The sequence below is a fragment of the Sus scrofa genome, chromosome 2, assembly GCF_000003025.6.
Source record: "Sus scrofa isolate TJ Tabasco breed Duroc chromosome 2, Sscrofa11.1, whole genome shotgun sequence".
Classification (NCBI taxonomy): Eukaryota; Metazoa; Chordata; class Mammalia; order Artiodactyla; family Suidae; genus Sus; species Sus scrofa.
This window is the reverse complement of record NC_010444.4, coordinates 7,353,097-7,379,389: the sequence shown is the minus strand read 5'-3', so window position 1 is coordinate 7,379,389 and position 26,293 is coordinate 7,353,097. Positions and strand designations below refer to the sequence as shown.

Sequence of the window (26,293 nt, the reverse complement as noted above, 5' to 3'; positions counted from 1 at the left end):
CCTCCCTGGGGCTGGGTGGCGTGTCCTGCCTGCCCCTCCTGGGCCCTTCCATAGGCCACCCAGGGAGGTCCTGTATGGGGCAGGGGTGCCTGGAAGAGTCCCTCGGTTCAGCACCCCCCCTCCTCCCACACACATCTGTGTGACCCCTTGGCCGCAAAAGAGACCTCACAAAGGAGGGGAGCCCGGAAAAACACAATGATCCTGAGAAGCCACTGGGAAGCTCATGGCCTCCCCTTCGCCTCTGCCCGGCTCCCCCAGGAGAGAGCCACTGGAACACTGGTTCCCCCTCATCCCCTTCATGTTATCCACAGCACCTGGTGCCACAGAAAGATGTGCTGGGGGAAGATGAGGCAGGGGCTCAGCCCTCCCCGACCCAGAGGGACCCGTGGAACAAAGTGAAACCAGTTTTAATACCAATATAGTTTCTCTCTTAAATACCATGTTCCCCAGACAGAGCACAGAGGCGGGCTCTTGGCAGGAAGAGGGGAAAGGACATGGGGAACAAGATGGAATGGCTAGTCCGGGGCCCGCCCTTTTCCTTCACAGGTGACCCCTGGGCCCCTGTCACAGGGCACCGGGGACCGGCGGCCTGCAGGGCAGGGGGAGCTGACAGCAGCTTCCTCTGGTCCAGTTATTGCAGAGGTGTGGGTGTGGGGGAGGCGCCCCTCCCTCACCAGCCCCCCAAACTCTTCTCAGGATTTCTGTCCTTCAGATCCGCAGAGCCGGGGGGCCTGGGCTCCTCTGATCTGGGAGGGGTCCCTCTGCCTAAAAGAACTGCCGCTAAGGCCTCAGGCAGGCAGGTGGGGGGGGGCGGCGCTGGCCAGGCCGGCCCCCTCGCTCAGTAGCTGCTCTGATGGCCCGTGAGAATGTAGAGGTTGCTGTGGGCCCCCGGGTTGTCGGTGGGGATGCTTTCAAGGATGATGTCTCTGGAGGGGAGAGAACCGCAGGTGAGCAAGGTGCGAAGACGCTGGCCGTGCGGGCGTCGGAAGGGGGGACCGAGGACACCGCATCCTACCTGTGGGCCCCAAGCACTCGGAAGACCCGCGTCTCGTCTGTGATCTCCTGGGTCACCTGTGAAGGAAGAGGGCGCTGAGGCCACCACACCAGGTCCTCTCCCAAAAGGTGGGGACAACCCAGTGGGGAGCCGCCGGTTCCCGAGTCCCTCTCACCTCATTGGTGTCCAGGCTGCGGCCTTGCATCCCGTGGCTCCAGAAGGCCAGCACGCTGTCCTGCAGACACACTAAGGAGAGGCCAGGCTGCCATTCCCCCCCACACCTGCCGCGAGGAGACAGGCTCCCCCAGATACGCCCCGGGCCCAGGTCTGGGCCACAGAGGTTCTCACAGACCGCAGGGGACCAGAGGGGCCGGGGGACGTGCCTCCTTGTCCCGCTGTCAGGCCCAGCGCCACATCGTGTGCTCCAGGCCAGGGGGTACTCCCATCCCCCACACCCCCGCTGTCTGGCTCACTCACCCACAGTCTCAATGGGGAAGTCAAAGGTCAGCACAGGTGCCAGGGTGGCCGTGGGCTCGCCCAGCAGGTTGACAATCCTCACGCAGCCTGCACAGGGGTGGACTGGTGGGCGGGGATGGGGTGGCTCCCTTCCGGGGAGGCAGGCGCACAGGGCCACCCCGCCGCCTTCCGCTGCCCCCAGCCTGACCCCCCGGATACTCACGGTCAAAGCAGACGAGGACCGTGTCCCTGTCCACCTGGATCACCTGCTGGGCGGAGCCCGGGAGCCCGTCTGCAGGCAGGGAGGGGAGACACGGGCTGGCTGAGACACCAGCCCCACGCCAGCTCCAAGAGGAAGACTGGGGGAGGGTGCTGCCACCAGCCTTGCCACAAGTACGTTTCACAATGTACATTTCAGCGCCACGGGGTCAGGATGCTAATCTCACTGCACAGCTGCAGAACTGAGGCTCAGCAGCCAAGGGACGCATCGCAGGCTGACAGGGAGCAGCGGTGAGGCCCACAGAGCCGTGGGAGGGCAGGGGCTCCGGAGGCAGGAGAACCAGGCTTTGTGACTTAGTTCCATGCCACCTTGAACCTCTGAGCCTCAGGGATTTTTTTGCTTTTTTTTTTTTTTGGCCACTCCCACGGCACATGAGAATTCCCAGGCCTGGACTTCCTGTCATGGCTCAGCAGGAACGAACCTGACTAGCAACCATGAGGACACAGGTTCGATCCCTGGCCTTGCTCTGTGGGTTAAGGATTCGGCATTGCCATGAGCTGTGGTGTAGGTCACAGATGGGGCTCGGATCCCACGTTGCTGTGGTGTAGGCCAGCAGCTGCAGGTCCGATTCGACCTCCTAGCCTGGGAACCTCCATATACCATGGGTGCAGCCCTAAAAAGGAAAAAAAAAAAAAAAAAAAAAAAAAAGAATTCCTGGGCCAGGGATCAAACCCATGCCAGCAGCGACCCAAGTCATGGCACTGGCAACATCGGATCTCTAACCCACTGAGCTACTGGGGAACTCCTAGTTTCTCTTTTTTTTTAATTTTCTTTTTATGGTTGCACCTACTGCATATGGAAGTTCCCAGGCTAGGGGCTGAATCAGAGCTGCAGGTGCCGGCCTACACCACAGCCACAGCAACACCGGATCCGACAGCTTGTGGCAGCACTGGATCCTTAACCCACTGAGCGAGGCCAGGGATCAAACCTGCATCCTGGAGTTCCCATCGTGGCGCAGTAGTTAACGAATCCAACTAGGAACCATGAGGTTGCAGGTTTGATCCCTGGCCTTGCTCAGTGGGTTAAGGATCCAGCGTTGCCGTGAGCGGTGGTGTAGGTCGCAGACACAGCTCGGATCCCACATTGCTGTGGCTCTGGCGTAGGCCGGTGGCTACAGCTCCGACTCGACCCCTAGCCTGGGAAAATCCATATGCCGCAGGAGCAGCCAAAGAAATGGCAAAAAGACAAAACAAAACAAAACAAAAAAAACCCCTGCATCCTCACAGAGAGGTCAGGTCCTTAACCCACTAAACCACTATGGGAACTCCTCCTGGTTTCTTCACTTGTAACCCAGGCATGACAATGACTACCTCGCAGGGCTTCGTGAGGATCAGGAATGAAGTCCCGCAAGACTGCCGGCTCAGGTTTGGGCCATGGCAGTGCCCTGGCCAGGGCACCCGCCCCATCCTTTACCCACGGCCACTCACTCGGGCCCCCTGAGCTGTCCCAACACCCCGTGTCCCGCTGCCTTGCCAAGAATGGAGGCTCCTGGCACCTGCTTCCCTAGTTTGGCTCTGTCCCTGAGGCCCCTGCAGGGTTGGTTAGGTTTTTCTTAGCTGCTGAGCCCTTTGGTCTAATGAGATCTTTGATGGGGACACGCAGCTGAGGGGAGGCTGGGAGTTTCAGGTCCTCGAGGTCTCCACAGAGGCATCAGCTTAGCGGGGACACTCCCTCTACATGTACGGATATCACACACCCACACCCACACCCACACCCACTCACGCCCAGCAGCCTGGCCTCCTGCTCACCGGGTGGTATGAGGATGTCTGGGGTCAGGCCAGCCTCCAGCGGCAGGACATGGAAGAGGACACGGCAGCCGGGCCCCTCCGGGCCCTCAGCCCCCACGCACACCTGCGGTAGCTCCTTCCCGTCCAGCACCAGGGGCTCCAGCATCCCTGCTGGGCTGGGCAAGGGGCTGGAGAAATTCTGGGGGCAGCAGGGGTGCTCAGGTCTCCATTTCTCCCCCCCACGCCCTCTGCCACACACACACCGCCCCTGGGATCCGCCCCCCTCACTCCATCCCCGACCCCGCACCTTCAGCAGAAGAAACTTCTGGAGCGGCTCGTACCACTGCAGCAGGAGCAGGCTGGTGGGCAGTGCGGCCAGCAGGAAGGTGCTGCCCGTGTGTGGGTTCCGCACTGCGTGGAGAGAGAGGAGGCAGTGGGCCGCGGGCTGGGCCCACGCCAGCGCCGCCCCGCCCCATCCCCCTGCTCTTACCCACGCGACACTGCAGGCAGCCTTTGGTGTCGGGAATCTTGGTGGACAGGGCAAAGCGCCTGTGGGGGTGGCAATCAGGGCACACGTCACGGGGTGCCATCATGGGCGAGGCCTCCGCAGGGCCCTAAGACGTAGGTACTAGCACCTACACCTCACAGGTGGCAGACTGAGGCTCAGAGAGGCAAAGCCACTTGTCCGAGTAGCTGTGAGGCTGCGAAGGGCACAGGATGTCAAACCTGGCTTGCGGTTCCGGCCGCCACCTCCACAGCCCAGAGCACCTGTCACCTCCGTCCAGTCCCGGGTTTGGTTTGGTTCACACAATTATCTCTTAACTGTGTGACTCCGGGCAAGGCGCTTAACCTCTCTGTGCCTCAATTTCCTCATCTGTGGTCTGGGGCTAACCCAGCACCTCTCAGGGTCGCAGTGAGGATTACATGAGTTACCCGGCGGGGGATGGGGTGCTGACAGCAGAGGCCAGCCCATCAGGTGCCCTCACAAAAGGCTAGCTTTTGTCTGACCAGAGCATTAACTTTCCAACCTACTGTCAGCCCCTGGCTCCTCCGGCCACTCACGGCCAGTGTCCATACCCCACACGCCGCGTGTCACAGATGGGCAAGGCGCAGCGAGGAGAGCAGGACTCAAGAAAATGGCCTGTCCTTGGCTGCTTCAGCGGAGGCGACTCCACGTGGGGGGCCAGTGCATGGCTTGCCTTGGTGCCTGGGGTCCTTGCTTCAGCTACAGGCTGTCCCCCAAACCCTCAGGCGACCTTCCAAGTCTGTCTCTTCCTCTGGGGAACAGGCTCCCTGGCAGCAGCCCGGCCACCTCTTCCCAGGGACCCTGTCTGTACACTCCCCCCCAGAGGGTGGGGGTGGCCCCAGCAAGGCAGCCAACACCTCTCCCTCCACACTCCCCCCCCTCCCCCACCCCGCCTCTCTCTCCCTCCCTCCTTCCCTCCCCTGCTTCCCCCCCTTCTTGTCCTCACTCTCCCCTCTCTGCTTGTGCCTTCCACCCTCGGCCCCAGCCAGCCTTCAGAAGCAACAGGCAGATTTTGGTTTTTTCCTCCAACCATTCGAGATCTGTGTTCTTGACATTCGAAGTGGACACTGCAACTCTTGGATTTTCCCAAACATACACCCACAGCAGCCCGGGACTCGGGGCTCTGATGGGTCTATGTCCCGCAGGTTCCGGGCCACGGCAGAGCTTGGTTTGGCAGGTGAGAATTCTACCACTGAACCACCCGTGACACAGGGTGCTTTGCAACTGAGATCAGGAAACTCCAAGGCCCGCCCCCCCCACCGCCCCAGCTCCTGGTGTGGCCCATGCATGGCAGGCCTGCGCCCCTCGGCTCCCACCCCCGACCTGGATACACCGACATCTAAGGCCACAGCCCAGCACCCCCCTGGCGAGTCAACAGAGGCCCCACATGCACGTTTCAAACTCCATGTGACAACACTGAATTCTGCTCCACCCACAGCCGATGACAGCGCCATCCTTCCTGTTGTGCAGGCCAAAACCTTGGACTCATCCTTGATGCCTCTTTCTCTCCCATCCACCAATTGTCAGGAAATCCTGTTGGTTCCACTTTCAAAATAAAGCTGGAATCTAACCGCGTCTCACCGCCTTCACTGCTCCCCTGGCCCAAGCTACCAGCATGTCCCGCCTGATATTGCAACAGCCTCCTGACAGGTTTCCGCTTCCACCCTCGTCCCCTCCGGTCTGTTCCCAGCACAGCAGCCAGAGCGACCCGTGAGATCCCTGGTCACGCCACTCTTCTGCGGTGGCCCTCGGGCTGCTCCGAGTCAGGGGCAAAGGCCTCCCTGTGGCTCCAGGGCCCTCCCAGACCAGCTCCCTCGCACTCCTTCCATCCAGAACCCCCAGCCTCCGTGCCACTCCTCATTCGGGCAGCCCTGCTCCAGCCCCAGGACCTTTGCAGGGGGCGTCCCCTCCCGGGGGTACCCTTCCCCCATATAACCTCAGGGTTCCCTCTGGCACTGTGCTCAAAACAGCAGCATCTCAGCGGAGTCCTTCCTGAGCACCCGGTTTAAGATTTCAAAGCCCCTCCTGGCGCTCCTTCTCCCTGGAGCACCTTCCCCTCCACGTGACCAGAGAACACACACTCTTCTCACACCCACTGTTGCCTGTGTCTCTGGACAGGAGAGTCTGGGGAATATACGATCTCTAGTTTCCGGGTCTATCTCACGCCCCGGGCACCGCCTGGCACATACTGGGTGCTGCTGACTGACTGAGGGACTCTGTCTACCGCCTCGTAGATGTAGCTGCACCACACGATCTGCTCTCCAGGGGTCTCCCGGTCCCTCCCCCCAGCTCACTCGGATGAGTCCCCAGATCCCATCCACCCACTTCCTAAGTCCAATCCGTCCTACATGGTCTTGGGTCACTAGGCTAGCCTCCTCCCCAGGCTCTCTGTCAGCCTCCCCTCACCCCTACTCACCCTTCCCACTGTCCCCACGGTCCCCACAGTCCACAGCAGCTGCTCCTGCTTTCATCTATCCCAGCACCTCCCTCCCCCCAGCTCCAGGGGAGGGCACATGACCCGGGCTTGCCCCACACCCCAGCTCCTCATCCTCTGGCTGCTGGGACTGGCTCAGGGGTAGGTGTGGCGCTCAGCAAGGCCAGGGAGAACTGGCCCCCAGACTTCTGTGGGAATCACTTGGAAACAGGCCCTGGTTCCACGGGGTTGTTGCTAGTGGAATATTGGCCTGGAAGAGCAGGCAGCCACACTGAACGGGAGAGCCCACGGAAGAACGGAGGTGATAAGAGGAAAACTGAGCCAAGAGATGCAGGAAGATGCCGGAGGAGGCCCTTGAAGCCTGGATCCAGCTGAGACTGCAGCTGACGCTCCTCCTACACAAGCCATTAAATTCCCTTCTGGCCTTAAGCCAGTGAGTTGAATCACCTGCAACAGGAAGAATCCTGACTGACACACAGAGGGAGCCTTCTGAGATGCTCCCAGTGCCGCTGCCGCCAGTAGGACAAGGCGCAGGTCTGGGGCCTGGCATTAGAGGAAGGACTCTGCCCCCTGCCCATCTTCCTCCTGGGCCCACTAACTCATCTGCCCAGACGACCCCCAGGCCTGGTTAAACTCCTCCAGCCCACTCGGCCCTCCCCACCTAGCCCACCTTAGCCCCAAGCACTATCTTTTTCTTGTTGTTGTCTTTTTGTCTTTTTAGGGCCACACCTGTGGCACCTGGAGGTTCCCAGGCTAGGGGTCCAATCAGAGCTGCGGCTGCCAGCCTACACCACAGCTCAGGGCAACGCTGGATCCTTAACGCACCCGAGCAAGCCAGGGATGGAGCCCACATTCTCATGGATACTAGTTGGGATCCTTACCCCTGAGTCGCAGCGGGAACTCCCGCAGGTGCTGAGAGTCAAGGACTCATTTGGTGTGTGCTCCCCAAGCCCTGGCTCATTTGCCCCACAGCCTACCCACCGCACCCCAGCAGCCGGCTGGGCACCTTCACATCCATTGTCTCCTTCCCTCCCAACAGGCCCAGCGGCAGAGAGAGCGGAGGCCACCAAGGATCCTGACAGATGAGAAAACCGGGCCTCGGAAGGGCCAAGGTCACAACAGTCTCAGGACAGGCAGGCCACACGGCAGCCCTGGTCGGGGAGGGTCTGCCCCTCCGCCTCCCCCTCCCCCACCCCCGCAGCGCCAGGCTCCCCAGGGTCCCTGACCTGGGGATGATACGCTGGGTGAGACGGTTGGTAGGGATGGAGAGGGGGACCTGCTGCTGTAGTCGCCGCTGCTCAAACAGGCCTGGGAGGTCGTGGGCCCAGATGTGCGTGGATTTCCCTGCGGGGGTGGGGAATGGGAGGGAGGGGCGGGGCTCAGGGATCGCAGGTGGGTGGGCAGGGCGCAGGCTCCGCCCCCTGCCTGCCCGCCGCTACCTGAGAGTGACAGCAGCACGTTGTTCACACAGTAGAGCCAGGCGCAGCGGGGTGAGATCAGCTGGGAGCCACAGGGCGAGAGATGGACGGGGGGATCAGCACCCCAGGCCCCCCAGGACCCCCTGGCCCCCACAGCCGGCCGGCCCCACCTTCTCCAGCGTATCCTCATGCAGTTCGTGCAGATTGAGGGTGTAGATGCCTTCCTCGGCCCCCACCACCAGGAACTGGTCTGCAGGTTTGGGGTCAGAGGTCAGCCACCGCCCCTGGCCCAAGCTGGGGGTTCCCAGGCCCCTGCTCCCTCCCTGTCCCTGGCCTACCCCGGGTGACTGGGTGAATCCAGGTGACAGCAGCGTGGATCCGCAGGGGGCAGCCATTGAAGACCTTGGAGAAGCAGGCGCCCATCTGGAGGGGAGGCAAGAGGCTGGTGAGGAAGCAGGGAGGGGGCGGGGAGACGGAGGGTGGGGGGCTGAGCAACGAGAGCAGACACTTACGTGCACCTTCGGGGTCGGGGGGAGCCCATGGCAGGATGACCTCTGGGAGGGAGGGAAGGAGTCAGGGCCAAACCCCAGCCGCCTGTCTCCCCGCCCCCTGCACAGCACCCCCTCACCTCGGGGTCTTCCCGGTGCTTCATGGTGGCCCAGGCGGTGGAGAGCAGCGGGGGGCTGTCAGGGCCTGGAAGAGGTGGGGGTGGGGTTCCTGCAGGCACACACCCCCTGAGACTTCCAGTCCCAGACTCCCTCCTCTCCAGGGGCTGCCTCCTGGTCCCCCAAGCCTGGGACTCACCTGGGAGGCTGGATGGAAGGTCCTCAGCTGGAGGCTCAGGGGGGGAGGACCCCAAGAAGGGAGCCCTCTTGATGGTTCCTATGGTGTCGTCTGGGGAGTCCAGCTCCTGGCAGGAGGGTCAGGGGGCCCAGCGAGCTGTCAGCAGGTCACCTGTAACCTCCTCCCACTGCACCCTCCAAGGCACTGGCCCCATCCCGTCCCGCTCCCCTCCCTCCACTCACTACCTGGAGTTCCAAGGCCGGCCGGATGGTCAGGCTCCTGCGGGGACAAATCAGATGAGGTGTGAGATGGGCCTGGGTCCTGAGCCCGGCCGCACCCCTCCACCGCCCCCTGCCAGGCCAGGCTAGGTCTCTCACCTTTCCTCCAGGGCCTCCTGGACTGACTGCAGCAGGCTCCTGGGCAAGGAGGGGAAGGGGTCAGAGGTCAGCCTTTCCTGCGGGGGGGGGGGGGGGGGCCCACCCCACCCTGCGGCTTCCCCCTCCCGCACTCACCCGCTCAGCTCCTCCTTTCCCAGCAGCGTCCACTCCTCTTCCCACTGGGAGGAAACCGGGTCAGAAAGTTGGAAGAGAAGCAGAGACAGACAGGCAGTGTGAGAGGGCGCCGGAGAGATTGTGGGAGAGACAGCAGACAGACCGACAAACAGACGGATGGAAAGTGAGATGGCAACAGGCTAGGGGACTGAGAGAGAGCCAAGAAATGGCAAAAAGGGAACAAATGGCGAGAGAGGAGGAGAAAGAGGGACAGAGAAAGACAACTGGGAGACTGGGATCGCGGGGCGAGGAGAGATGCTGATCCCGACAGAGCAGAGATGGTGAGTCAGGGACCGAGGCAGAGACGTGGGCTGAGCAGGGGGTGGGGTTGCGGCATGTGACAGGCCCAGGTTTCAGAAAGGGCCAGTCACCCTGCCACCCCGCCACCAACTGTCCTAAAGAACTTGCCCCATGGAGTTCCCGTCATGGCGCAGTGTTTAACGAATCCGACTAGGAACCATGAGGTTTCAGGTTCGATCCCTGGCCTTGCTCAGTGGGTTAAGGATCCGGCGTTACCGTGAGCAGATGTGGCTCAGATCCCGCGTTGCTGTGGCTCTGGTGTAGTCTGGTGGCTATAGCTCCAATTCGATCCCTAGCCTGGGAATCTCCATATGCCACGGGAGCAGGAAAAAAAGAACTTGCCGCAGGAAGGAGCCCCAGGCTCCCGTGTCCCTGGGCAGACAGGCCCACTTGGACAGCTTTCCTGAAGACCAGGCCACTGCTGCCACTACCTGAGATGCCCGGCCGCCTGCAACCTGTACCCCCCACACACCACCTGCCACACCGCCAGCCCCTCACCGGCTCATTCAGTGGGTCTGTTTCCTTCCTGCGTGGGGCGCCGAATTTCACCTGGTGAACTGGAGGGTCCGGATCCAGGGGTTAGGGGGCCAGAGTCTCAGGACTGACCCCTAAACTCACACCAAATCCACACAGACTGTCCCCCAATCCATAACTCAGTCCCCCCAGCACCTCCACACACGCAGCCCCCCAACAAGTCCACCTGCTCACCCCCAGCAAATCTGCACACACAGGCCCCCCAGTCCGCTCACAGCCCCCTCACCAAGCGGACTCACACTGGATCTCGGAGGGGGTCCTCTCGGCCGGGCCGTGCTGCCCCCGGGAGTGAATCGTGTCAGGAAACATGTCGCGGGTCTAGGAGAGAGCACAGGTGCTGCTCTCACGCCCGCACTCGCCTCACACGGGCTATTCCTTGAGGCGCTTTACACACCCACATGTCTGTTTTCGCGACAGTGCACTGAGATTATCGTGCGATTAAATTGCATCCTTGTCTCACAGACGAGAAAACCAGCACAGACAGGTGAGTTCCTTGCCAAAGATCACAGAGACAGGAGTTCCCATTATGGCGCAGCGGAAATGCATCTGACTAGGAATCATGAGGTTGAGGGTTCGGTTCCTGGCCTCGCTCAGTGGGTTAAGGGTCCGGTGTTGCTGTGAGCTGTGGTGTAGGTCACAGACGTGGCTTGGATCCTGCGTTGCTGTGGCTGTGGTATAGGCTGGCAGCTGCAGCTCTGATAAGACCCCTAACCTGGGAACCTCCCTATGCCATGGGTGTGGTCCTAAAAAGCAAAAAAAAAAAAAAAAAAAAAAAAAAAAATGCAGAGACAGCAGAGGGTGGCTTAACTAGGGTAATGGTCGTGCTGGGGCCAAAGGCAGGAACCTAGAGCTGCAGGGCTGCAAGGAGGCAAACCGGCTCAGGGACGAGTCCTAACAGGTGGGCTCAACCAGGTCAAAGCTCCCTGTGCTGGAAATACACAAGCTGGAGGGACCTTGACCTCTATCCCCCTGGCACTCCTGACAACCAGACCAGGCCAAGACCCAGTCCCCAGCTGCCCTCACTTACCTCCAGGTCACAGTCTTCTGGGGAGGGGGTTCCCAGGTGGGGGTCATTGGCCTTGTCCAACAGTTGTGTAAGGAGAGCCCGCGGGAGCTGCTGGGTCGTGAACGGGTGCTGGAGGATGGAGGCGGGGGCAGGTGGGTCCCTGGCCTCCAGGACCCTGCTTCTGAAGTCAAGCCCCCTGCCCCAGCCCCCTGCCTCCCACCTGGAGAAGCTTCTCTGCTGTTGGTCTCTTCTTGGGGTTCTTGGTCAAGGCAAGCTTGAGGAAGTGATGGAAATTCTGGGTCCTGGTGGACACAAGAGCCCCCGCCCCCAGACCCAGGTTAGCCCTCGGGCAGAGCATCCTGCCAACTTCCCCCTGCCACTGCTCTGGAGGAGCCCGCTGGGCCTGCCCAGGAAGGAGCCAGCCTGAGGCCGAGGGCAGGTGGCCCGAGCCACACTGCTGTTGCGACATGGCACTGCCTCCTTCACCAACCGTCTGCCCTTCCTCCCCGTCCACACAGGTCCTGGCCCAGAGGCCCCTCCCACAGATGTCTTTGGAGGCCTGGAAGGGGCAGGGCCCTCAAGGCTGCACCCTGGCAGTCGGCTGGCTGAAGGCTCCTCCGCCCCCATGGGGCTTGGCTGAAAGGGGGGTCCAGCAGGCAACCTGGATCCTCACCAGCGCATCTTGTCTCTCAGCTTGGGCGGCTGGAAGCTGCTCTTTGACATAAGCATCAAGGCCCTGTGGAGACCACAAGGTCAGAGGGCGAGGGTCAGCAGGGCTCTCGGGGTCGGGCAAAGGCAAGTGTTCAGCTGACCTCATGGGGTGCAGGTGGAAGAGAGGGGGCTGGAGCTCGCCCAGCTCGATGGCGGTGATGCCCAGAGCCCAGACGTCACACAGCTCATTGTAGCCACCTTTGCGCTCCACAGCAGCCACTTCTGGGGCCATCCTAGAGGCAGGCAGGTCACAGGTGAGACAGCCAGGTGCCTCACGGCTTCCCCCCCACCGCGCCCCCCTCCCCAGAGGTGCAGCCTCACCAGTACGGAGTCCCAATGAAAGACCTCCTCTTAGCTACAGATGCCGTCAGCTCACCAGACACCCCAAAGTCAGCTGCAGGGGAAAGGGCCGCTCTCATCCAGCTCCAGGGCTCAGGTTCACCATGCAGCTGGCAGGGCTCAGCCAGCAGGTGGCCCAGGTTCAGCCACAGCTGCCCCAGGCATAAGGCAAAGCCAGGTCCCGTCCCAGCAGGGGCCAACCACCTGCTATCCCGGATGGGTTCTGTGTAGGACTCCATACAGACCCAACCACATCCAACGTCTAGCAGGAAGGGAAGCCGCTTTCACTTTCCAAACAGGGAAACTGAGGCCCAAGTGGTAAAGCGACTTGCCAAAGGACAAGTAGCAGGTGAACGCAGGCTCGAAGGCTCCAGGGGCTCCCAAGAACCCTCGCCCTGATTGTGTCCCCATGGTACTGACCCAGCTTGACATCTCCCTGGAGGGTGAGGAGAAGGTTGGCTCCCTGTGGGAACGGAGGAGAGAAGGTCCCGTCTGGCGTCCCCGAGTGCCTCCTCCTCGCTCCCACCATGCCCCGGCCAGACCCCTACCTTTATGTCTCGGTGGATCTTCCCCTGAGAATGCAAGTGGTGCAGCCCCTGGGGACGAAGAGGAGCCCCTGAGAGCAGGGACCCAGCATCTCCCACCTCTCCTGAACCCCCTCTCAGGACTGGGGCCCCCCACCCAAGCCGCTTCCTCCTCCCCTCTCCCCAAACAGGAAGTGGCTGAGCCAAGAGGGAAATGGGCTGCTTCCGGCAACAGGGCTGGGGGGCCGGGGGGCCCCTTCCCCCCAGGACCCACAGCCCCCCAGGCCAGCTCTGCCTCAGGCCTCCACCCACCCCATCCCCCAACACACACACCAGCCCACAGGGCTCCCTGCCCAGCTCCTGGGGATTGAGGGTGAGAGCAGCTCTAGGGGCCCAGCTACCTTCAGTGCCTCTCGGCAGACATAGGCAATCTGCCGTTCCTCCAGGGGCCCCGTGGCTGAAATGGAAGGGGTAAGGGCTGGCATGGGGGTCCGGGGGACATGCTGCCCCTCCCAGGCTCCACCCTGTGTGGGGAAAGCAGCAGGCACTGCTAGGTGAAAGGAGAGCCGGCCACATCCCCTCCCGGCGTAGGCTGGGATTCAGAGTCCAGAGAAGGACAGTGTTTCTTTCAAGGTCACACAGCCAGTGAGAAATGGACAGGGGCCCAAATCCAGGGCTCCAGCTCTCCCTTCCTGCCCTGTGTTGGGGTAGGGGATGGGGAGAAGGCTGCGGTCCCCTGGGCCCTGGAGTCCTGGCCCTCACCGTGGTAAATCTCCTGCAGGGACCCCCCTCCGCAGAACTCCATGCAGATCCACAAGCGGTCATTCCTGGGGTGACACAGAGCTGGGGTGGGCACTTGGCAGGGCCACGTGGGGGCTGCCTGGGGGCGGGCAAGGGATCAAGCAACCTCACCTAAGGTAGCTGCCAATGTAGGCCACCACATTGGGGTGGCGGCACTCACGCAGGATGGTGATTTCCTGCTGGAGGGAACTGATGTCGTCCCCTGGGAAACATGGGGCTTCGTTAAAGGGGCCGCGTGGGGCTCACCCTAACTCGGCGCCCCCATCTGCAAAATGGGCACAGAGTGCCTCCTCCCTCCAGGCCAGACAGGTGCCGCTGACGGTGCCTCCAGGGCCTGCCTCTCAGGGGGTCTCGGAAATGTCAACTCTCCGCCCCTCACATCGCGCCCGCGCGGCGCGGTGCCCTCCCTCTGGCGCTAAGGGCCTGGCCCCGGGCCCTCACCTGGATCTAGCTTGACTATCTTGACCGCGGCCAGTTCGGACGTGACCGTGTCGCGGGCCTGCAAGGGGCGGAGGGGTGAAGCGGGATGAGGAGGGGGCGGGGCTGGGGGCTGGATCCCGCAGCGGGCGCGGAGTGCGCACCCTCCTCGCCTCTCTCCCGCCAGTCCCGCCGCCCGGCGCACCTTGTAGACGTCGCCATAGGTCCCGGCCCCCACGCGCTGCAGCAGCTCGAAGCGGTCCCGTGGATCCTGCAGCGACACGTTCTGCAGTAGCGCCATGGCCCGGCGCCGGGCAGGCGCGAGCTGCGGAGCGGCGGAGCCGGCGCGGAGCGGCGCGGGGCGGGGCGGGGCGGGGTGGGACCGCCGGGGCGGGCGCCGGTGGCTCCGAGGCCGCGGGGGTGGGGCCGGGGCCCGGGGCGGGGCCAGGCCGGGGATGCCCCGCCGCCCGGCCGGGAGGAGGCGCCCGCGGGAGCGGCCCTCGGCCGCAGGGGGAAGCCAGCCACCGTTTCCTCGCGCTCTGCAGGTGGGGAGCCCGAAGCCCGGAGGGCTAGAAAGCAGAGGAAGGAGGGGGCGCTCCACCCGCAAGTTCCCACATGACACACGGACAAGTTTTGTTTTGTTTTTTTTACAAAATGTATTCATCTTCCTCGCAACTGAAAAATAAATCTATGTACAAAACAGGAAGAGATCAGGCTCCCTTCACCCATTTGCAAACCCGTGCAGATTTCCTCGGGGTCCCCCGAGACGGGCTGGACCTCAGGGAGGTTCCCAAAGGGTCGGATGAGAGGTCTGCTCTGATCTGGGGCCAGTTTGGTCAGGAAGGGGGCGGGGCTCAGGATTCACACAGGCCAGGAGCGTTTCGTGTCCCGGACTCATGGGATAGAGAAGGGAGGAAGCTATGATTTCCAAATTCTGGAAGCGTTGCTTAGGCTTTTTGGCTGTAGGGGGGTTGGATTCCCAAAGGATGGAATTCCGAAGTGCGGAAATGTACTCTAAGGGGCTGAGCGGGGTCCTTGGTTCCCGGACCTGTGCTTCTAGGGTTTAGGATGAAACCTCGGCCCTAGGGGCTGGAAGCAACCTTGAGCCAACACTGGTCAGGCCGAAGGCTAGAGCCTCGGTTCTGAGGTGGAGCCCGAGTTTCCCGCGGTTAGATCTTTAAAGACTGGTGAAGGGCTCAGGGTAAGGTTTCAAATGGCCAGCTGGGATCCTGGGGGATGGGCTCTACATTCCAACGACTGGGCAAAGCCCTCGGTTCGGGCGCTGGGTACAGTCTGTACTCTGGGAACCTGCAGCCTGGGTTCCGGGTAGGGTGGGGCCTGAGGGCGGGGCCTAAGCGCCCTCGGCCGGGGGCGGAGCCCGGGCTCCCTAGGGGGCTGGGGTGGAGCCTCAGCGGATGGAGGGCGGGCTCCCAGTGGGCGGGTGGGGAGGCCCGGCGACTTCAAAGGCCCTTGCGCTGCCGCTTGAGGAAGGAAAGCGTGTAGTCACTAGGTGTAGACACCTTCTGCTTCTTCATCTGCACTTGTGACTGCGCCGTGAGCTGCAGCTTGATGGCGCTCGAATTGATCTTGGTGGCCACGAGCAGCTCCTTCATGCCCTTCATCTTCTCGCTCTGGAAAGTCAGCACCGGACCCTCCGGTGGCGGCGAGGCGGCGGGCGCCGGGGTCGGCGCCGCGCTACCGCCCTCGGGGCCGCGGGCAGTGCCCGAGACCGTCCCTGGGGGCTTCCGGGGGGCTCCCGGCACCGCGCCCTGGCCCGCGCCGGGGCCCTTGTCCAGCGCCGGCTTCTTGGGCGGCGGCGGCTCCTCAGGCTTGGATTCCCGCCGCGGGCCTCGCCGCCGGCCTTCCCGGGCTTCCTCGCCCCACGGCTCCTCCGCTTCGGCCGCCTCCGCCTCGCGGCTCACGATGCGTACCTTCTGCCGCACCTGCGCCGGTGGGGAGGGCAGGCTGAGGAAGAGGCTGCACGCGGGCGGCCGGGCGGCCGGGCGGCCGGAAGCCCAGGACCCGGCCTCGGCCATCCCGTCGTGGGGCCTCGGCCTCACCTGCACCCAAAGGGGATGCAGAGCCCCTTCAGGGTACAAAGGGGCTGGCTCCTCTGCAGCTGCTGTCACCACCTGTCCACCCCCCTGCACAGCTGCCCCTCACCTGTCCCTCAAAACGGCCTAGGGACTGCACGAGGAAGGTGGCCCAGCCCACGTGCAGCACCGGCGTGGGGCTGCCCTCTTCCCATTTGCAGATGCCATCGTAGAATCGCAGCAAGTGGGCGAAGCACTCTGGGTCCTGGAGGGCAGAACCCTGGCTCTGGGTGCCCTGGGGAAGGGGAAAGGGGGGCACCACTCAGACCCACTATTCACCCCTTATCAGAGGGCACAGCCAGGCCTCTCGCCTGGGCAAAGGGCCCTGGCTCTGGCAGATGGGAGCAGAGGTGGAGAATTCCTCGAACCTCCTTCCTTTTATAAAACCGGTCCGTAGCTGGGCCTTGGGGGAAGGGGAAACCGGCCCTTACCTCCATCTCACCCCGCAACTGAATGAGGGGCACTGACCATGAGAGATGGACTTACGCCCCCTACACTTCCTCTAACCCAGGCCCAAGCCCTCGGCCACTGTGTAAGAGAGTGTAGCTCTCTGCCTGCGCTGGGCCACTTTTCTCATGCTGTCCCCAGTCCCGCGCAGCAGCCCCATGTCCTGTGACCGGGAGCCCTGCTCAGGTGGGAAGGTGGACACAGGCTGGAGCGCCAGTCCTTTACCTGGGCCTGCTCCCCTGGCCGCTCCTCGCCAGCCTCCAGCAGGCTGGCGGCCTCCTTCAGCAGGTTGGGGATGACATCATTGGCTACTTCGAAGAATTCCTTGTAGATCTCCTCGTCTTCACGGCAGTAGTTGTAGCTGTGAGAGCAGCAGAGCACTGAGGGGGCTCAGCCATGGTGGGTACCCCCCAGGGACCTGGCAGGGGATGGAGCCCTGGTCTCTTTTCTGGGGTCCTCACCAGCCATGGTGTCTGGCAGCCCAGAGCAAGAGTGAGAAGGGGGGCATGGGGCTGGGCACGCAGGTTCCACAGCTGGGTGATGGTGGTTGGAAATGGGGGGGTGGGGGGGAGGCAGGAGGCCCTCATCAGGCGTCCCTACCTCTTGGGTGACAGGGGCTTTGGCTGCCTAGTGACTGGATGGAGAGGGGACAGGGCTTGGAACCCAGGCCTCACTCCTGGATGTGGGTGGGTGGAAACTGGGTGGAAGGGGAAGAAAGGCCGGGCTGGGGCCCCGTGGGGGGATCCTCACTCCTGGATGACAGTGGCTGTGTCGGCCCAAGCCTGCAGGGCTTCGCGCACATTGCGGTTGCGACAATGGTAGCCAGCCAGGTACATGTAGGGGTAGATGTGCTCGTCCCGGTAGTGGGTCTTGGCTGAGGCAATGCCCTGGGGATAGAGCAGAGTGGCCTCGGCAGGCGGCCCCCAGCTGCCCTGGGCAGCACGCAGGGCCCGTTGGCTCACACCGGGGGGGGGGCAAGAGGAAGATCCTAGAGTCTCATCTCCATGACGACCTCACCCCCGGCCATCCTCTCCACCAGGCGCGCCTCCCGGGTCTGCAGGTCTGCTTGCTGAGGCCTGGGCCAGACAGCAGCAGGGAGGGGCTTGTCTTCCAAGCTCAGGGCCGCCCCTTTCCTGGGCTTTCCCCCACACTCCCACAAAAGCACCAAGGCCTCCCAAGCCCAGCCCAATGTCCCGCCTGCCCCCAGGCCCCACTAAGTTAACACCCCTGCCTCAGTGCTCTCACCACTTGACCCCTGTCATACTCCAGGAAGGACAGCGACAGGCAGTAGAAAAAGGGCTGAGGGGACAAATCCGGGACCTAGCACTCCTAGGCAGGGAACCAGGACACCCCTCGGACAGCCCTGACTGCACGGAGCATGCACAGGGTAAACACGAAACGGGGACTGGAGGGCGATGCTTCTCTCCTCACCTGCTCCCTCCCAGTCCCCAGGTAGAAGGGGACCCCATCCCTCCTGAGAGGTCCCCACCTTGTGGTAGAGGGTGAGTGGGTCTGGCCGGCCAGGAGTGGGCTCCAGCTCCTCCAGATCTGCCAGGTTCCCCAGCGCCATAGGGTACCTGGGAAAGGTTTATGAGTCCAGGTTGCTCCCCAGCCTGCTCCCTGAGGCCCAGCCTGGCCACGTCCCCCTACTGACCTTTCCAGATGTCCCAGGTCATACAGCAGCCAGAGCAGCTTCTAGGGGCCAAAGGAGAGAAGTGTGAGCTGGCAGGAGGGAAGAGGGCGCTCAGTCAACCAGAGAGAGGGGGCTCCAGCACCAGCACGGACCTCCCACCAGGTAGGAAAAACCAGAATTCAGCAACTAGCCCCTCACTGGAGTCAAATCCCTTTGATATCTCAGTTAAACCCCCCCCAACCCCAGGACCCCAGGAAAGTCCAGGGTAGGACTGACTAACCCATGTTAGTTATAGAAGTGGAAGTTGAAGGTCAGGAAGGGAAAGCACCTGGGCCCAGGATCCCACAGGCGCCCCTCACCTGCTGCAGCTGGAGCAGCTCCAGGGAGTCCGTGTGCAGGTCAATGGACGGGTTGATGGCACACACCATAAACGCCACCTCCATTTTGCGGTCACAGCGCATGTACGAGCCTTTCAGGTACAGCCAGCTCTTGGGAAAGGACAAGACCGGGTGTCCCCCAACAGCCCACCTGTGCTTGTTCCAGGGAAGGACAGCCAGGAAAGGGGCCCTCCCCTTCCTGGCATATGCAGGCGGTGACAGAAAGAGAGGAGCGTGGCCCAAGAAAGCAGAGCTCCTGGAGTGGCTTGGGCTAAAGACATGTGAAGGGGACAGGAGAGGGGGCATACCCGCTCGGCCACCCCCGCATTGACCGTCTGGCCCCTGCGATCCTCGTTGCCCTTGCCATGCCACGTGACCTCAGCCGTCTGCTCTCCGTTGGGCCCAAACACGACCCAGGCATGGTCCTCAGACAAGGCCAGGTGAACATCCCGGAGACCCAGGGCCTGGCAGGCCCCCACCACGGCAAAGGCCACACCAGAGCTGTCCAGTTTGGTGCCTGTGGAGGGGAAAATAAGGAAAGAACGTCCTCTGAGCTCTGGCCCGGGGACAAGGGGCCAGGTAGTGACGGGCCAGGCTCCCCCCACCTGCCCTTCCAAACCTGTGCCCAAACCACCGAACTTCCAACCCATCATCGCTCCAACCCTTTCCTCCTCTGCGCTCAGAGCCTTTCTGTTCCCCGCGATGTTCCCCATCCTCAACAGGAGCCCCTACGTCTTCCAGAGTTCCACCCAGCTTTTGACTCGTCTCTTTTCTTTCTCTGCAGCCACAGTATGTATTTCTCCTAATTTGAGGATTTCCTCATTTTATTGCACCTAATTAGGTTGTGACAGGGACGGCCAAAACAGGACACTAGCCAACACTTTTTTTTGTTTGTTTTTGTCTTTTTAGGGCCGCACCCGCGGCATATGGAGGTTCCCAGGCTAGGGGCCAAATCAGAGCTACAGCTGCCAGCCTATGCCACAGCCACAGCAACACCAGATCCTAGCTGTGTCTGTGACCTACACCACAGCTCACGGCAATGCCGGATCCTTCACCCACTGAGCGAGGCCAGGGATGGAACCCGCAACCTCATGGTTCTTAGTCGGATTCATTTCTGCTGTGCCACGATGGGAACTCCCAACAGTCTTTTTTTAATCAGCCACTGGCAGAGGCTCCTAATTTATCTTTCCTTGCTAAGCTCAGAAGCAGCCTCAGGAGTTCCCGTTGTGGCTCAGTGGCAACAAACCCAACCAGTATCCACAAGGTCGCAGACTGGGCTCAGATCCCGTGGTGCTGTGGCTGTGGTGTAGGCTGGCAGCTGCAGCTCTGATTCAACCCCTAGCCTGGGAACCGCTATATGCTGCAAGTGCTGACCCTGAAAAGGGGGAAAAAAAAAAAAAAAAAAGCAGCCTCAGATACCTTCTCAATATGGTACTCCAGGACCTAACTGCCAGTCAACTGGGCTTGGAACAAAAAGGAGAGCTCTTTGCAAGCTCTGAGCCTTAAACTTCTTGAGGTGAAGTCCTGATCTGTTCACTTTCAAAATACGTTCACAGACATTTCATTGAACTGTCTCAAATGTAGCTGGATTGTGGCTCCTCACCCACTAAATCTGCTGCTGCCCTCTGCGCCTCAGGCTGGGCTGCAGGACTCCTGTAGCTGCTCGGTGGCAGAGAGGGGGGTGCTAAGGGGCAAAGGGTGGGCTAATGGATTTGGAGTCAAGTGATTAGGGTTCGATCCCAGCCCTGCTGTTCTGTGTGACTTTGGCAGATTGCTTTCCATCTCTGAGCTTCAGTTTCTCTCGCTGCAAAGAGGTTCATAGCACCTGCCCCACCTCACAAGGCCTACCGGGCTCGAAAGGGCTCTATAAACCATACAGTGTTGTGAAGAGGTGGGCCAAGGTGCTCAGCTGAGACAGGATTCTTGCCCCCTGCCACCTGTCGGGCTCCAACCTGTGATGAAGCTGAAGAGGGACTGGATGTGGGCTCGATCCTTGAAGTAGGAGCGGCTGAGGCTGTTCCAGATGACGTCGGATACCTTCTTCACCAGCTCGCGGCTGGAGACGCCCCCCTCTCTTGGGTAAAGAGACAGGTCGACCGCGCCGCGGATCTGGGCGGTGAAGCGTGCATACAGCGCGGCGATGATGGATAGGTCGGCCACGGGGAAGTAGGTGAGGCCGCCAGGAGGGTCGGGCGCGGGGCTGGGCTGGAAAGTGAGCTCGGGCACGTTGGTGGGGATGACGCGGTTGACAGCTAGGAAGTGCTCCACGAAGCCCAGCACCAGGGATAGGAGCACCAGGTCCGGCTCCTCTCGGCCCAGCTCCGCAGCGAACAGGCGCACCACGTCGTCGATGGAGCGCAGCGGGAACAGCGTCTTCTGGGCGGCCTTCAGCCCCATGGCGGCGGGCCTCGGCCTGCGGGCGAGCGCGAGGAGGGTGGGTCGGGTGGGCACGGCCAGGGAGCCCCTTCCCAGGGTCGACTAGCGTTCCACACCCCCTACATACACACACACACAGACGCAAACCCTTGGTTCCCCGCCCCCTTCACGCTCCGCTCATCGGTTCCCCCTCTTCCGTCGAAGAGACCCCTCAGTAGAGGCTATAGGGCCTCCTAGTCCCCCACAACCCCAGGAGCCCCAGCCCCTACGGGGGTGCGCCCCTAGGACCCCGCTGAGGACCTCCAATGGCCGCCCCGCCCCCTCTCTGCGCCCGTACCCTCGGGGCCCTAGAGTCCTCCCAGAAGGCGCCCCTAGGCCAGGCCCCCCAAATCCCAAGGAGAGTCCTGGCCGCGGTCCCCCGCGCCCACCTCCGCGCTTACATCCCACACAAGGCACCGCGGCGCCCGCCGCCTGGAGCCTGCTGGGAAATGGAGTTCCGCCCCCTCGGGCCGCACTGCCTGCCGGGAAGTGGAGTCCGGGGCGGGTGGGGCCCTCCGCGCCTGCCAACTCTTGAAATGGTGGCCCGACCAGCTACTCCGCGGTGGCTTGTGGGAGTGGTAGTCCCGCTGCTCTGGGCGCCCCGGAGGTAGGTGAAGAGCAGAGGTAGCGCCACCTTCCTGAGGTCCTCAGGGATTGGTCCTTCCATTTCACGCTGACCAGGTAGGGAGGGGAATCGCGGTGCAATCTGGGAGATGTAGTCTGGTGAGTGAACAGGCAGTCACTGCTTCTGTAGGTTATCACGTGCTGGCAAGATGCGAGAAAATCGAGTACTTTTTTTTGTTTTGTTGTTTGTTTGTTTTTTTTAATCTTTTTGCCTTTTCTGGGGCCGCATGTGCGCAGCATATGGAGGTTCCCAGGCTAGGGGTCTAATCGGAGCTGTAGCCACAGGCTACACCAGAGCCACAGCAACGCGGGATCTGAGCCACGTCTGCAACCTGCAACACAGGTCACGGCAATGCCGCATCCTTAACCCACTGAGCAAGGCCAGAGATCGAACCCGCAACCCCATGGTTCCTAGTCGGATTCATTAACCACTGCGCCACGACGGGAACTCCTCGAGTACTTTTAAATACTGATGGAGTACTGTAAATGTGTACAGCCATTTTAGTTGTGGATTTATCAATACCCATTAACACGTAAGTGTGCCTACTCTTATGTCTAGCGTTCTGTCCATGAGAAAATCTAACGTGTGCGAAGAGGAACATCTAAAGCACCATTGTAGTTATTTGTAATACAGCAAAAAAAGAGTAAAGTAGGAGTTCCTGTTGTGGCGCAGTGGGTAATGAATCCAACTAGGAACCATGAGGTGGCAGGTTCGATCCCTGGCTCCCAATGAGTGGGTTAAGGATCAGATGTTGCTGTGAGCTGTGGTGTAGGTCACAGACGTGGCTCGGATCCCGAATTGCTGTGGCTCTGGCGTAGGCCGGCAGCTACAGTTCCGATTAGACCCCTAGCCTGGAAACCTCCATATGCCATGGGAGCGGCCCTAGAGAAGACAAAAAGACCAAAAAAAAAAGAGTAAAGTAACTCTTTGCATCCTAAAATAGATCTTCAGGGCATATTGTTGAAGGAAAAAAAGCTGCAGAACTGGGAACTATGTCTAGTCACTTATGATGGAACATGATAATGTGAGAAAAATAATGTATACATGTAGGTGTAACTGGGTCACCATGCTGTACAGTAGAAAAAAAAATAATGTATTGGGGAAATAAAAAAAAAGAAAAAAGCTGCAGAACAATATGTATGTTAGCATAGTATTTGTATTAACATTTTAAAAGGAGTTCCCTTGTGGCACAGTGTGTTAAAGATCCCACGTTGTCATTGCAAAAGCTTGGGTGGCTGCTATGCCGCAAGTTCCCACTCTGATAGGCAACTTCCACATGCCAACAGCGCAGCCAAAAATAAGTAAATAAATAAATAAATAAATGCATTTGTCTTTAAAAAATCAACTTCAAAACAATACTAAATAATTCATTCACTTAGTCATTTAACAGATTTTTGGTGCTTATAATGGGCCAAGCACTCAGTCCCAGGCACTAGGTATATAGCAGTGAATAAAACAGATCAAATTCCTGCCCTACCTTCATCTTTGTGGGGTTTTTCCCCAAAATCCATGTCTAGTCTATTCATGAGAAAACATCCATCAAACTCAAACGGAGGGACTTTCAGATTGGTCATACCTGACCAGTTAGTTCTCCTCAGAATCATCAAGGTTGTGAAAGACGAGGTAAGACTGAGAAAGTGTTCGCAGATTCGAAAACACTAAGGAGGAGCTCCTGCTGTGGCATAGTGGGTTCAGGATCCAGCTTGTCTCTGTGGAGGTGAGGTTTGACCCACAACCCAGCCCAGTGGGCTAAGAATCCAGCATCACTGCAGCTGTGGCACATAGGTCAAAGCTCTGGCTCAGATTCCATCCCTGGCCCAACCTTCCCTGGTGGTCTAGTGGTGAGGATTCGGTGCTCTCTCCATCCCTGACCTGGGAACGTCCACATGCAGCTGAGGAAGGAAGAAAGAAGATAGGAGTTCCCGTCGTGGCGCAGTGGTTAATGAATCCGACTAGGAACCATGAGGTTGTAGGTTCGATCCCTGGCCTCGCTCAGTGGGTTAAGGATCCAGCGTTACCGTAAGCAGTGGCTTACCATAAGCAGTGGCGTAGGTTGCAGACACAGCTCAGATCTGGCATGGCTGTGGTGTAGGCCGGCAGATACAGCTCCAATTAGACCCCTAGCCTGGGAAACTCTGAATGCTGCGGGTGCCATCCTAGAAAAGACAAAAAGACCAAAAAAAAAAAAAAAAAAGAAAGAAAGAAAAAAAAAGGAGTTCCCATCGTGGCGCAGTGGTTCACGAATCCAACTAGGAACCACAAGGTTGCAGGTTTGATCCCTGGCCTTGCTCAGTGGGTTAAGGATCCGGCGTTGCCGTGAGCTATGGTGTAGGTGGCAGATGTAGCTCAGATCCCGCGTTGCTGTGGCTGTGGCATAGGCCGGCAGCTACAGCTCCAATTCGACCCCTAGCCTGGGAACCTCCATATGCCGTGGGAGCGGCCCAAGAAATGGCAAGAAAAAAAAATAAAACAGTCAAGGAGTTCCCGTTGTTGCTCAGCGATAAAGAACCTGAGTAGTATCCATGAGGGTGCAGGTTCGATCCCTGGCCCCACTCAGTGGGTTAAGGATCCGGTGTTGCCGTGAGCTGTGGTATAGGTCACAGATGGGGCTTGGATCTGGTGTTGCTGTGACGTAGGCTGGCAGCTGCAGCTCCAATTTGCCCCTTAGCCTGGGAATTTCCTTATGCTGCAGGTGTGGCCCTAAAAAGAAACAAACAAACAACTAAACAGTCAATTTGGGGGCACCTAGGAGTCCTACTGACGAAATAGAAATACAAATAAAATCTGTAGCTTGGTTCATAGTTTCATCAATAATTTTTTTCTTTTTTTTTTTTTTTTTGCTTTCTTTTAAGGGCTGAATTCATGGCATATGGAGGTTCCCAGGCTAGGGGTCAAATCGGAGCTACAGCTGCCAGTCTACACCACAGCCACAGCAACACAGGATCTGAGCCACATCTGTGACCTACACCACAGTTCACACAACGCCCAGATACTCGACCTACTGCGCGAGGCCAGGGATCGAACCTGCATCCTCACGGATACTAGTCGGATTCGTTGCCGCTGCACCACAATGGAACTCCCATCAGTAAGTTTTGATAAATATACCATGATGTGGAAGATGTTCCCCCGTGGAAAGCCGGGTGAGGCGTGTATGGGACTGCGATCCAGGGCTGAGTTCTGGGGCACCAGGAGGAACCAGCGAAGGGTTCTAGGAGGGACAGACCAGAAAGATGGGAGGAAAACCAGATGGGCATCTGGCTCAGAAGACCAAGGCAGAGGCGTGATGGACGGCGCTGGATGCTGCCCGTAAGTCAGCAAGCTGAGTGCCAGGGACAGACTGCGTTTAGCTCTATGCAATCGCCTGGTGACCACATCAGGAGCAGTTTGGGAGCAAAAGCACAAGGTTCTTGGGCTCAAGAAAAATGAGAGGAAGGAAATTGGAGACAGCGACGAAGACGCAACTCTTTCAGGGAGGTTTGCTGCAAAGGGAAGGGGAACAGCAACATGGCAGCCGGAGGGGGAAGAGGCTCAAAGGAGGTCATTTAATTGGTGAGAACACAGGATGGGTGACCTTGGGTGGGTGGAGAGGGACAGGTGACCTTGGGCGGGTGGAGAGGAAGGGTTGGGTGACCTTGAGCAGGTGGAGAGGAAGGCTTGCCCTTCGCTCAGGGCACAAACGGTCTAGCCACAATGATTGCAGAGAAGGCAGATTACATGGGCACCTGTGGTGGGTACTTTCATTTTCTCAACAAAATAAGAAGCCCAGTTGGTCTTCGTCCCAAACGCCACCTTCTCAGTGAGGCTGACCCAAACCTGACCAGCCTAAAATATTGACACCTTCTAGATCTGGGCACTCTTGACATCTGGTGCTGGACAGTCCTTTGTAGGTGGGGCTGCCCTGTGCCCTGTGGGCTGCGCAGTAGCCTCCCTGGCTTCTACCCCATCCAGACGCCCCTCCCCACTCCTGGCAATGGCAAAGTCTCCAGACATTGTTGGATGTCCCCTTGGGGGGGGGGGCAAAATTGCTTCCAGTTGAGAACTGCTATTCCAGCATCTAATATAATATACTTATTTGTTTATTAGTTGTCTCCTGCTGCCAAAATCCAAACTCCCCAAGGACAGAAATGTGTCTGACATGTTCCGTGTGCCTAGAATATTCTCCGGCAGGTAGTTGATTTTCAACAAGTAGTTGGTGAATAAATGAATAAATACATTCATATGAAGGAGTGATTGACCTGGAATTTAGGCTGTTTGAGGAGGGATGTAAGGACCCAAGAGGGATGAGGTGGTGAAATCAGTGGAGTATAGGAGTTTCTGTTGTGGCTCAGCAGGTTAAGAACCTGACCAATGGGGAGATCCCATCATGCTGAAGTGGAGACGGATCCACCTAGGAACCATGAGGTTGCAGGTTCGATCCCTGGCCTCACTCCAGCGTTGCCGTGAGCTGTGGTGTAGGTCGCAGATGCAGCTCTGATTCAACCCCTAGCCTGGAAACTTCCATATGCCACAGGCACAGCCCTAAAAAAAATAAATGAAAATCAATGGAGTGTAGGCTTCAGTCAGGTCAAAAGTTTATTGAAGGTTCTAGAAAAACTGGAAAGATGGGGGTGTTGGGTAAAGAGTAGTATGCTTGGGATTGAGGTCATAGGGAGAGGGTTTCTGTCATTATTGGCAGTGGAAAGATTTAGAGCAGTGCTTCCAATGGAAATGTAGCACGAGCTGCATATGTACTTTTAAATTTTCTAGTAGCTATATTTAAAAAAGTAAAAGATTGGAGTTCCCGTCGTGGCGCAGTGGTTAATGAATCCGACTAGGAACCATGAGGCCCAAGAAATAGCAAAAAGACAAAAAAAAAAAAAGTAAAAGATTAATTTTAATAGCTTATATCCAAAATGTTATTTC

At 59.6% G+C, this 26,293-nt stretch overlaps 2 protein-coding genes across 7 annotated transcripts; both read right to left on the bottom strand.

The window, feature by feature from the left end:
• On the bottom strand, positions 391–14,206 carry MAP4K2 (mitogen-activated protein kinase kinase kinase kinase 2). 4 transcript variants are annotated; one of them, XM_005660728.2, is made up of 32 exons: positions 14,007–14,206; positions 13,826–13,883; positions 13,496–13,586; positions 13,346–13,410; positions 12,985–13,040; positions 12,608–12,655; positions 12,480–12,522; positions 12,042–12,114; positions 11,822–11,953; positions 11,683–11,745; positions 11,230–11,311; positions 11,031–11,138; positions 10,243–10,321; positions 9,968–10,026; positions 9,131–9,174; positions 8,996–9,034; positions 8,864–8,897; positions 8,640–8,745; positions 8,464–8,528; positions 8,348–8,389; positions 8,174–8,258; positions 8,006–8,085; positions 7,857–7,917; positions 7,644–7,761; positions 3,948–4,006; positions 3,765–3,868; positions 3,479–3,656; positions 1,674–1,742; positions 1,472–1,558; positions 1,170–1,240; positions 1,016–1,071; positions 391–926 (listed from the first exon to the last, which is right to left on the bottom strand). In XM_005660728.2, exons 1-32 carry the CDS (start codon positions 14,100–14,102, stop codon positions 839–841), a joined length of 2,439 nt encoding a protein of 812 aa, XP_005660785.1. In that variant the 5' UTR covers positions 14,103–14,206; the 3' UTR covers positions 391–838. The 4 variants fall into 4 exon arrangements, with proteins under 4 accessions (XP_005660785.1, XP_003122634.2, XP_020938531.1 ...); XM_003122586.4 differs by having other exon boundaries at positions 8,464–8,552; positions 14,007–14,168; XM_021082872.1 differs by having other exon boundaries at positions 3,479–3,868; positions 14,007–14,168.
• Positions 14,438–21,260, bottom strand: MEN1 (menin 1). Of its 3 annotated transcripts, none has more exons than XM_003122585.5 (10): positions 21,168–21,260; positions 20,304–20,764; positions 18,660–18,868; positions 18,334–18,462; positions 17,996–18,036; positions 17,831–17,918; positions 17,092–17,228; positions 16,567–16,702; positions 15,965–16,129; positions 14,438–15,744 (listed from the first exon to the last, which is right to left on the bottom strand). In XM_003122585.5, coding segments are annotated over exons 1-10 (1,851 nt in total). In that variant the 5' UTR covers positions 21,170–21,260; the 3' UTR covers positions 14,438–15,261. The 3 variants fall into 3 exon arrangements, with proteins under 3 accessions (XP_003122633.2, XP_005660783.1, XP_005660784.1); XM_005660726.3 differs by having other exon boundaries at positions 21,156–21,243; XM_005660727.3 differs by having other exon boundaries at positions 21,065–21,199.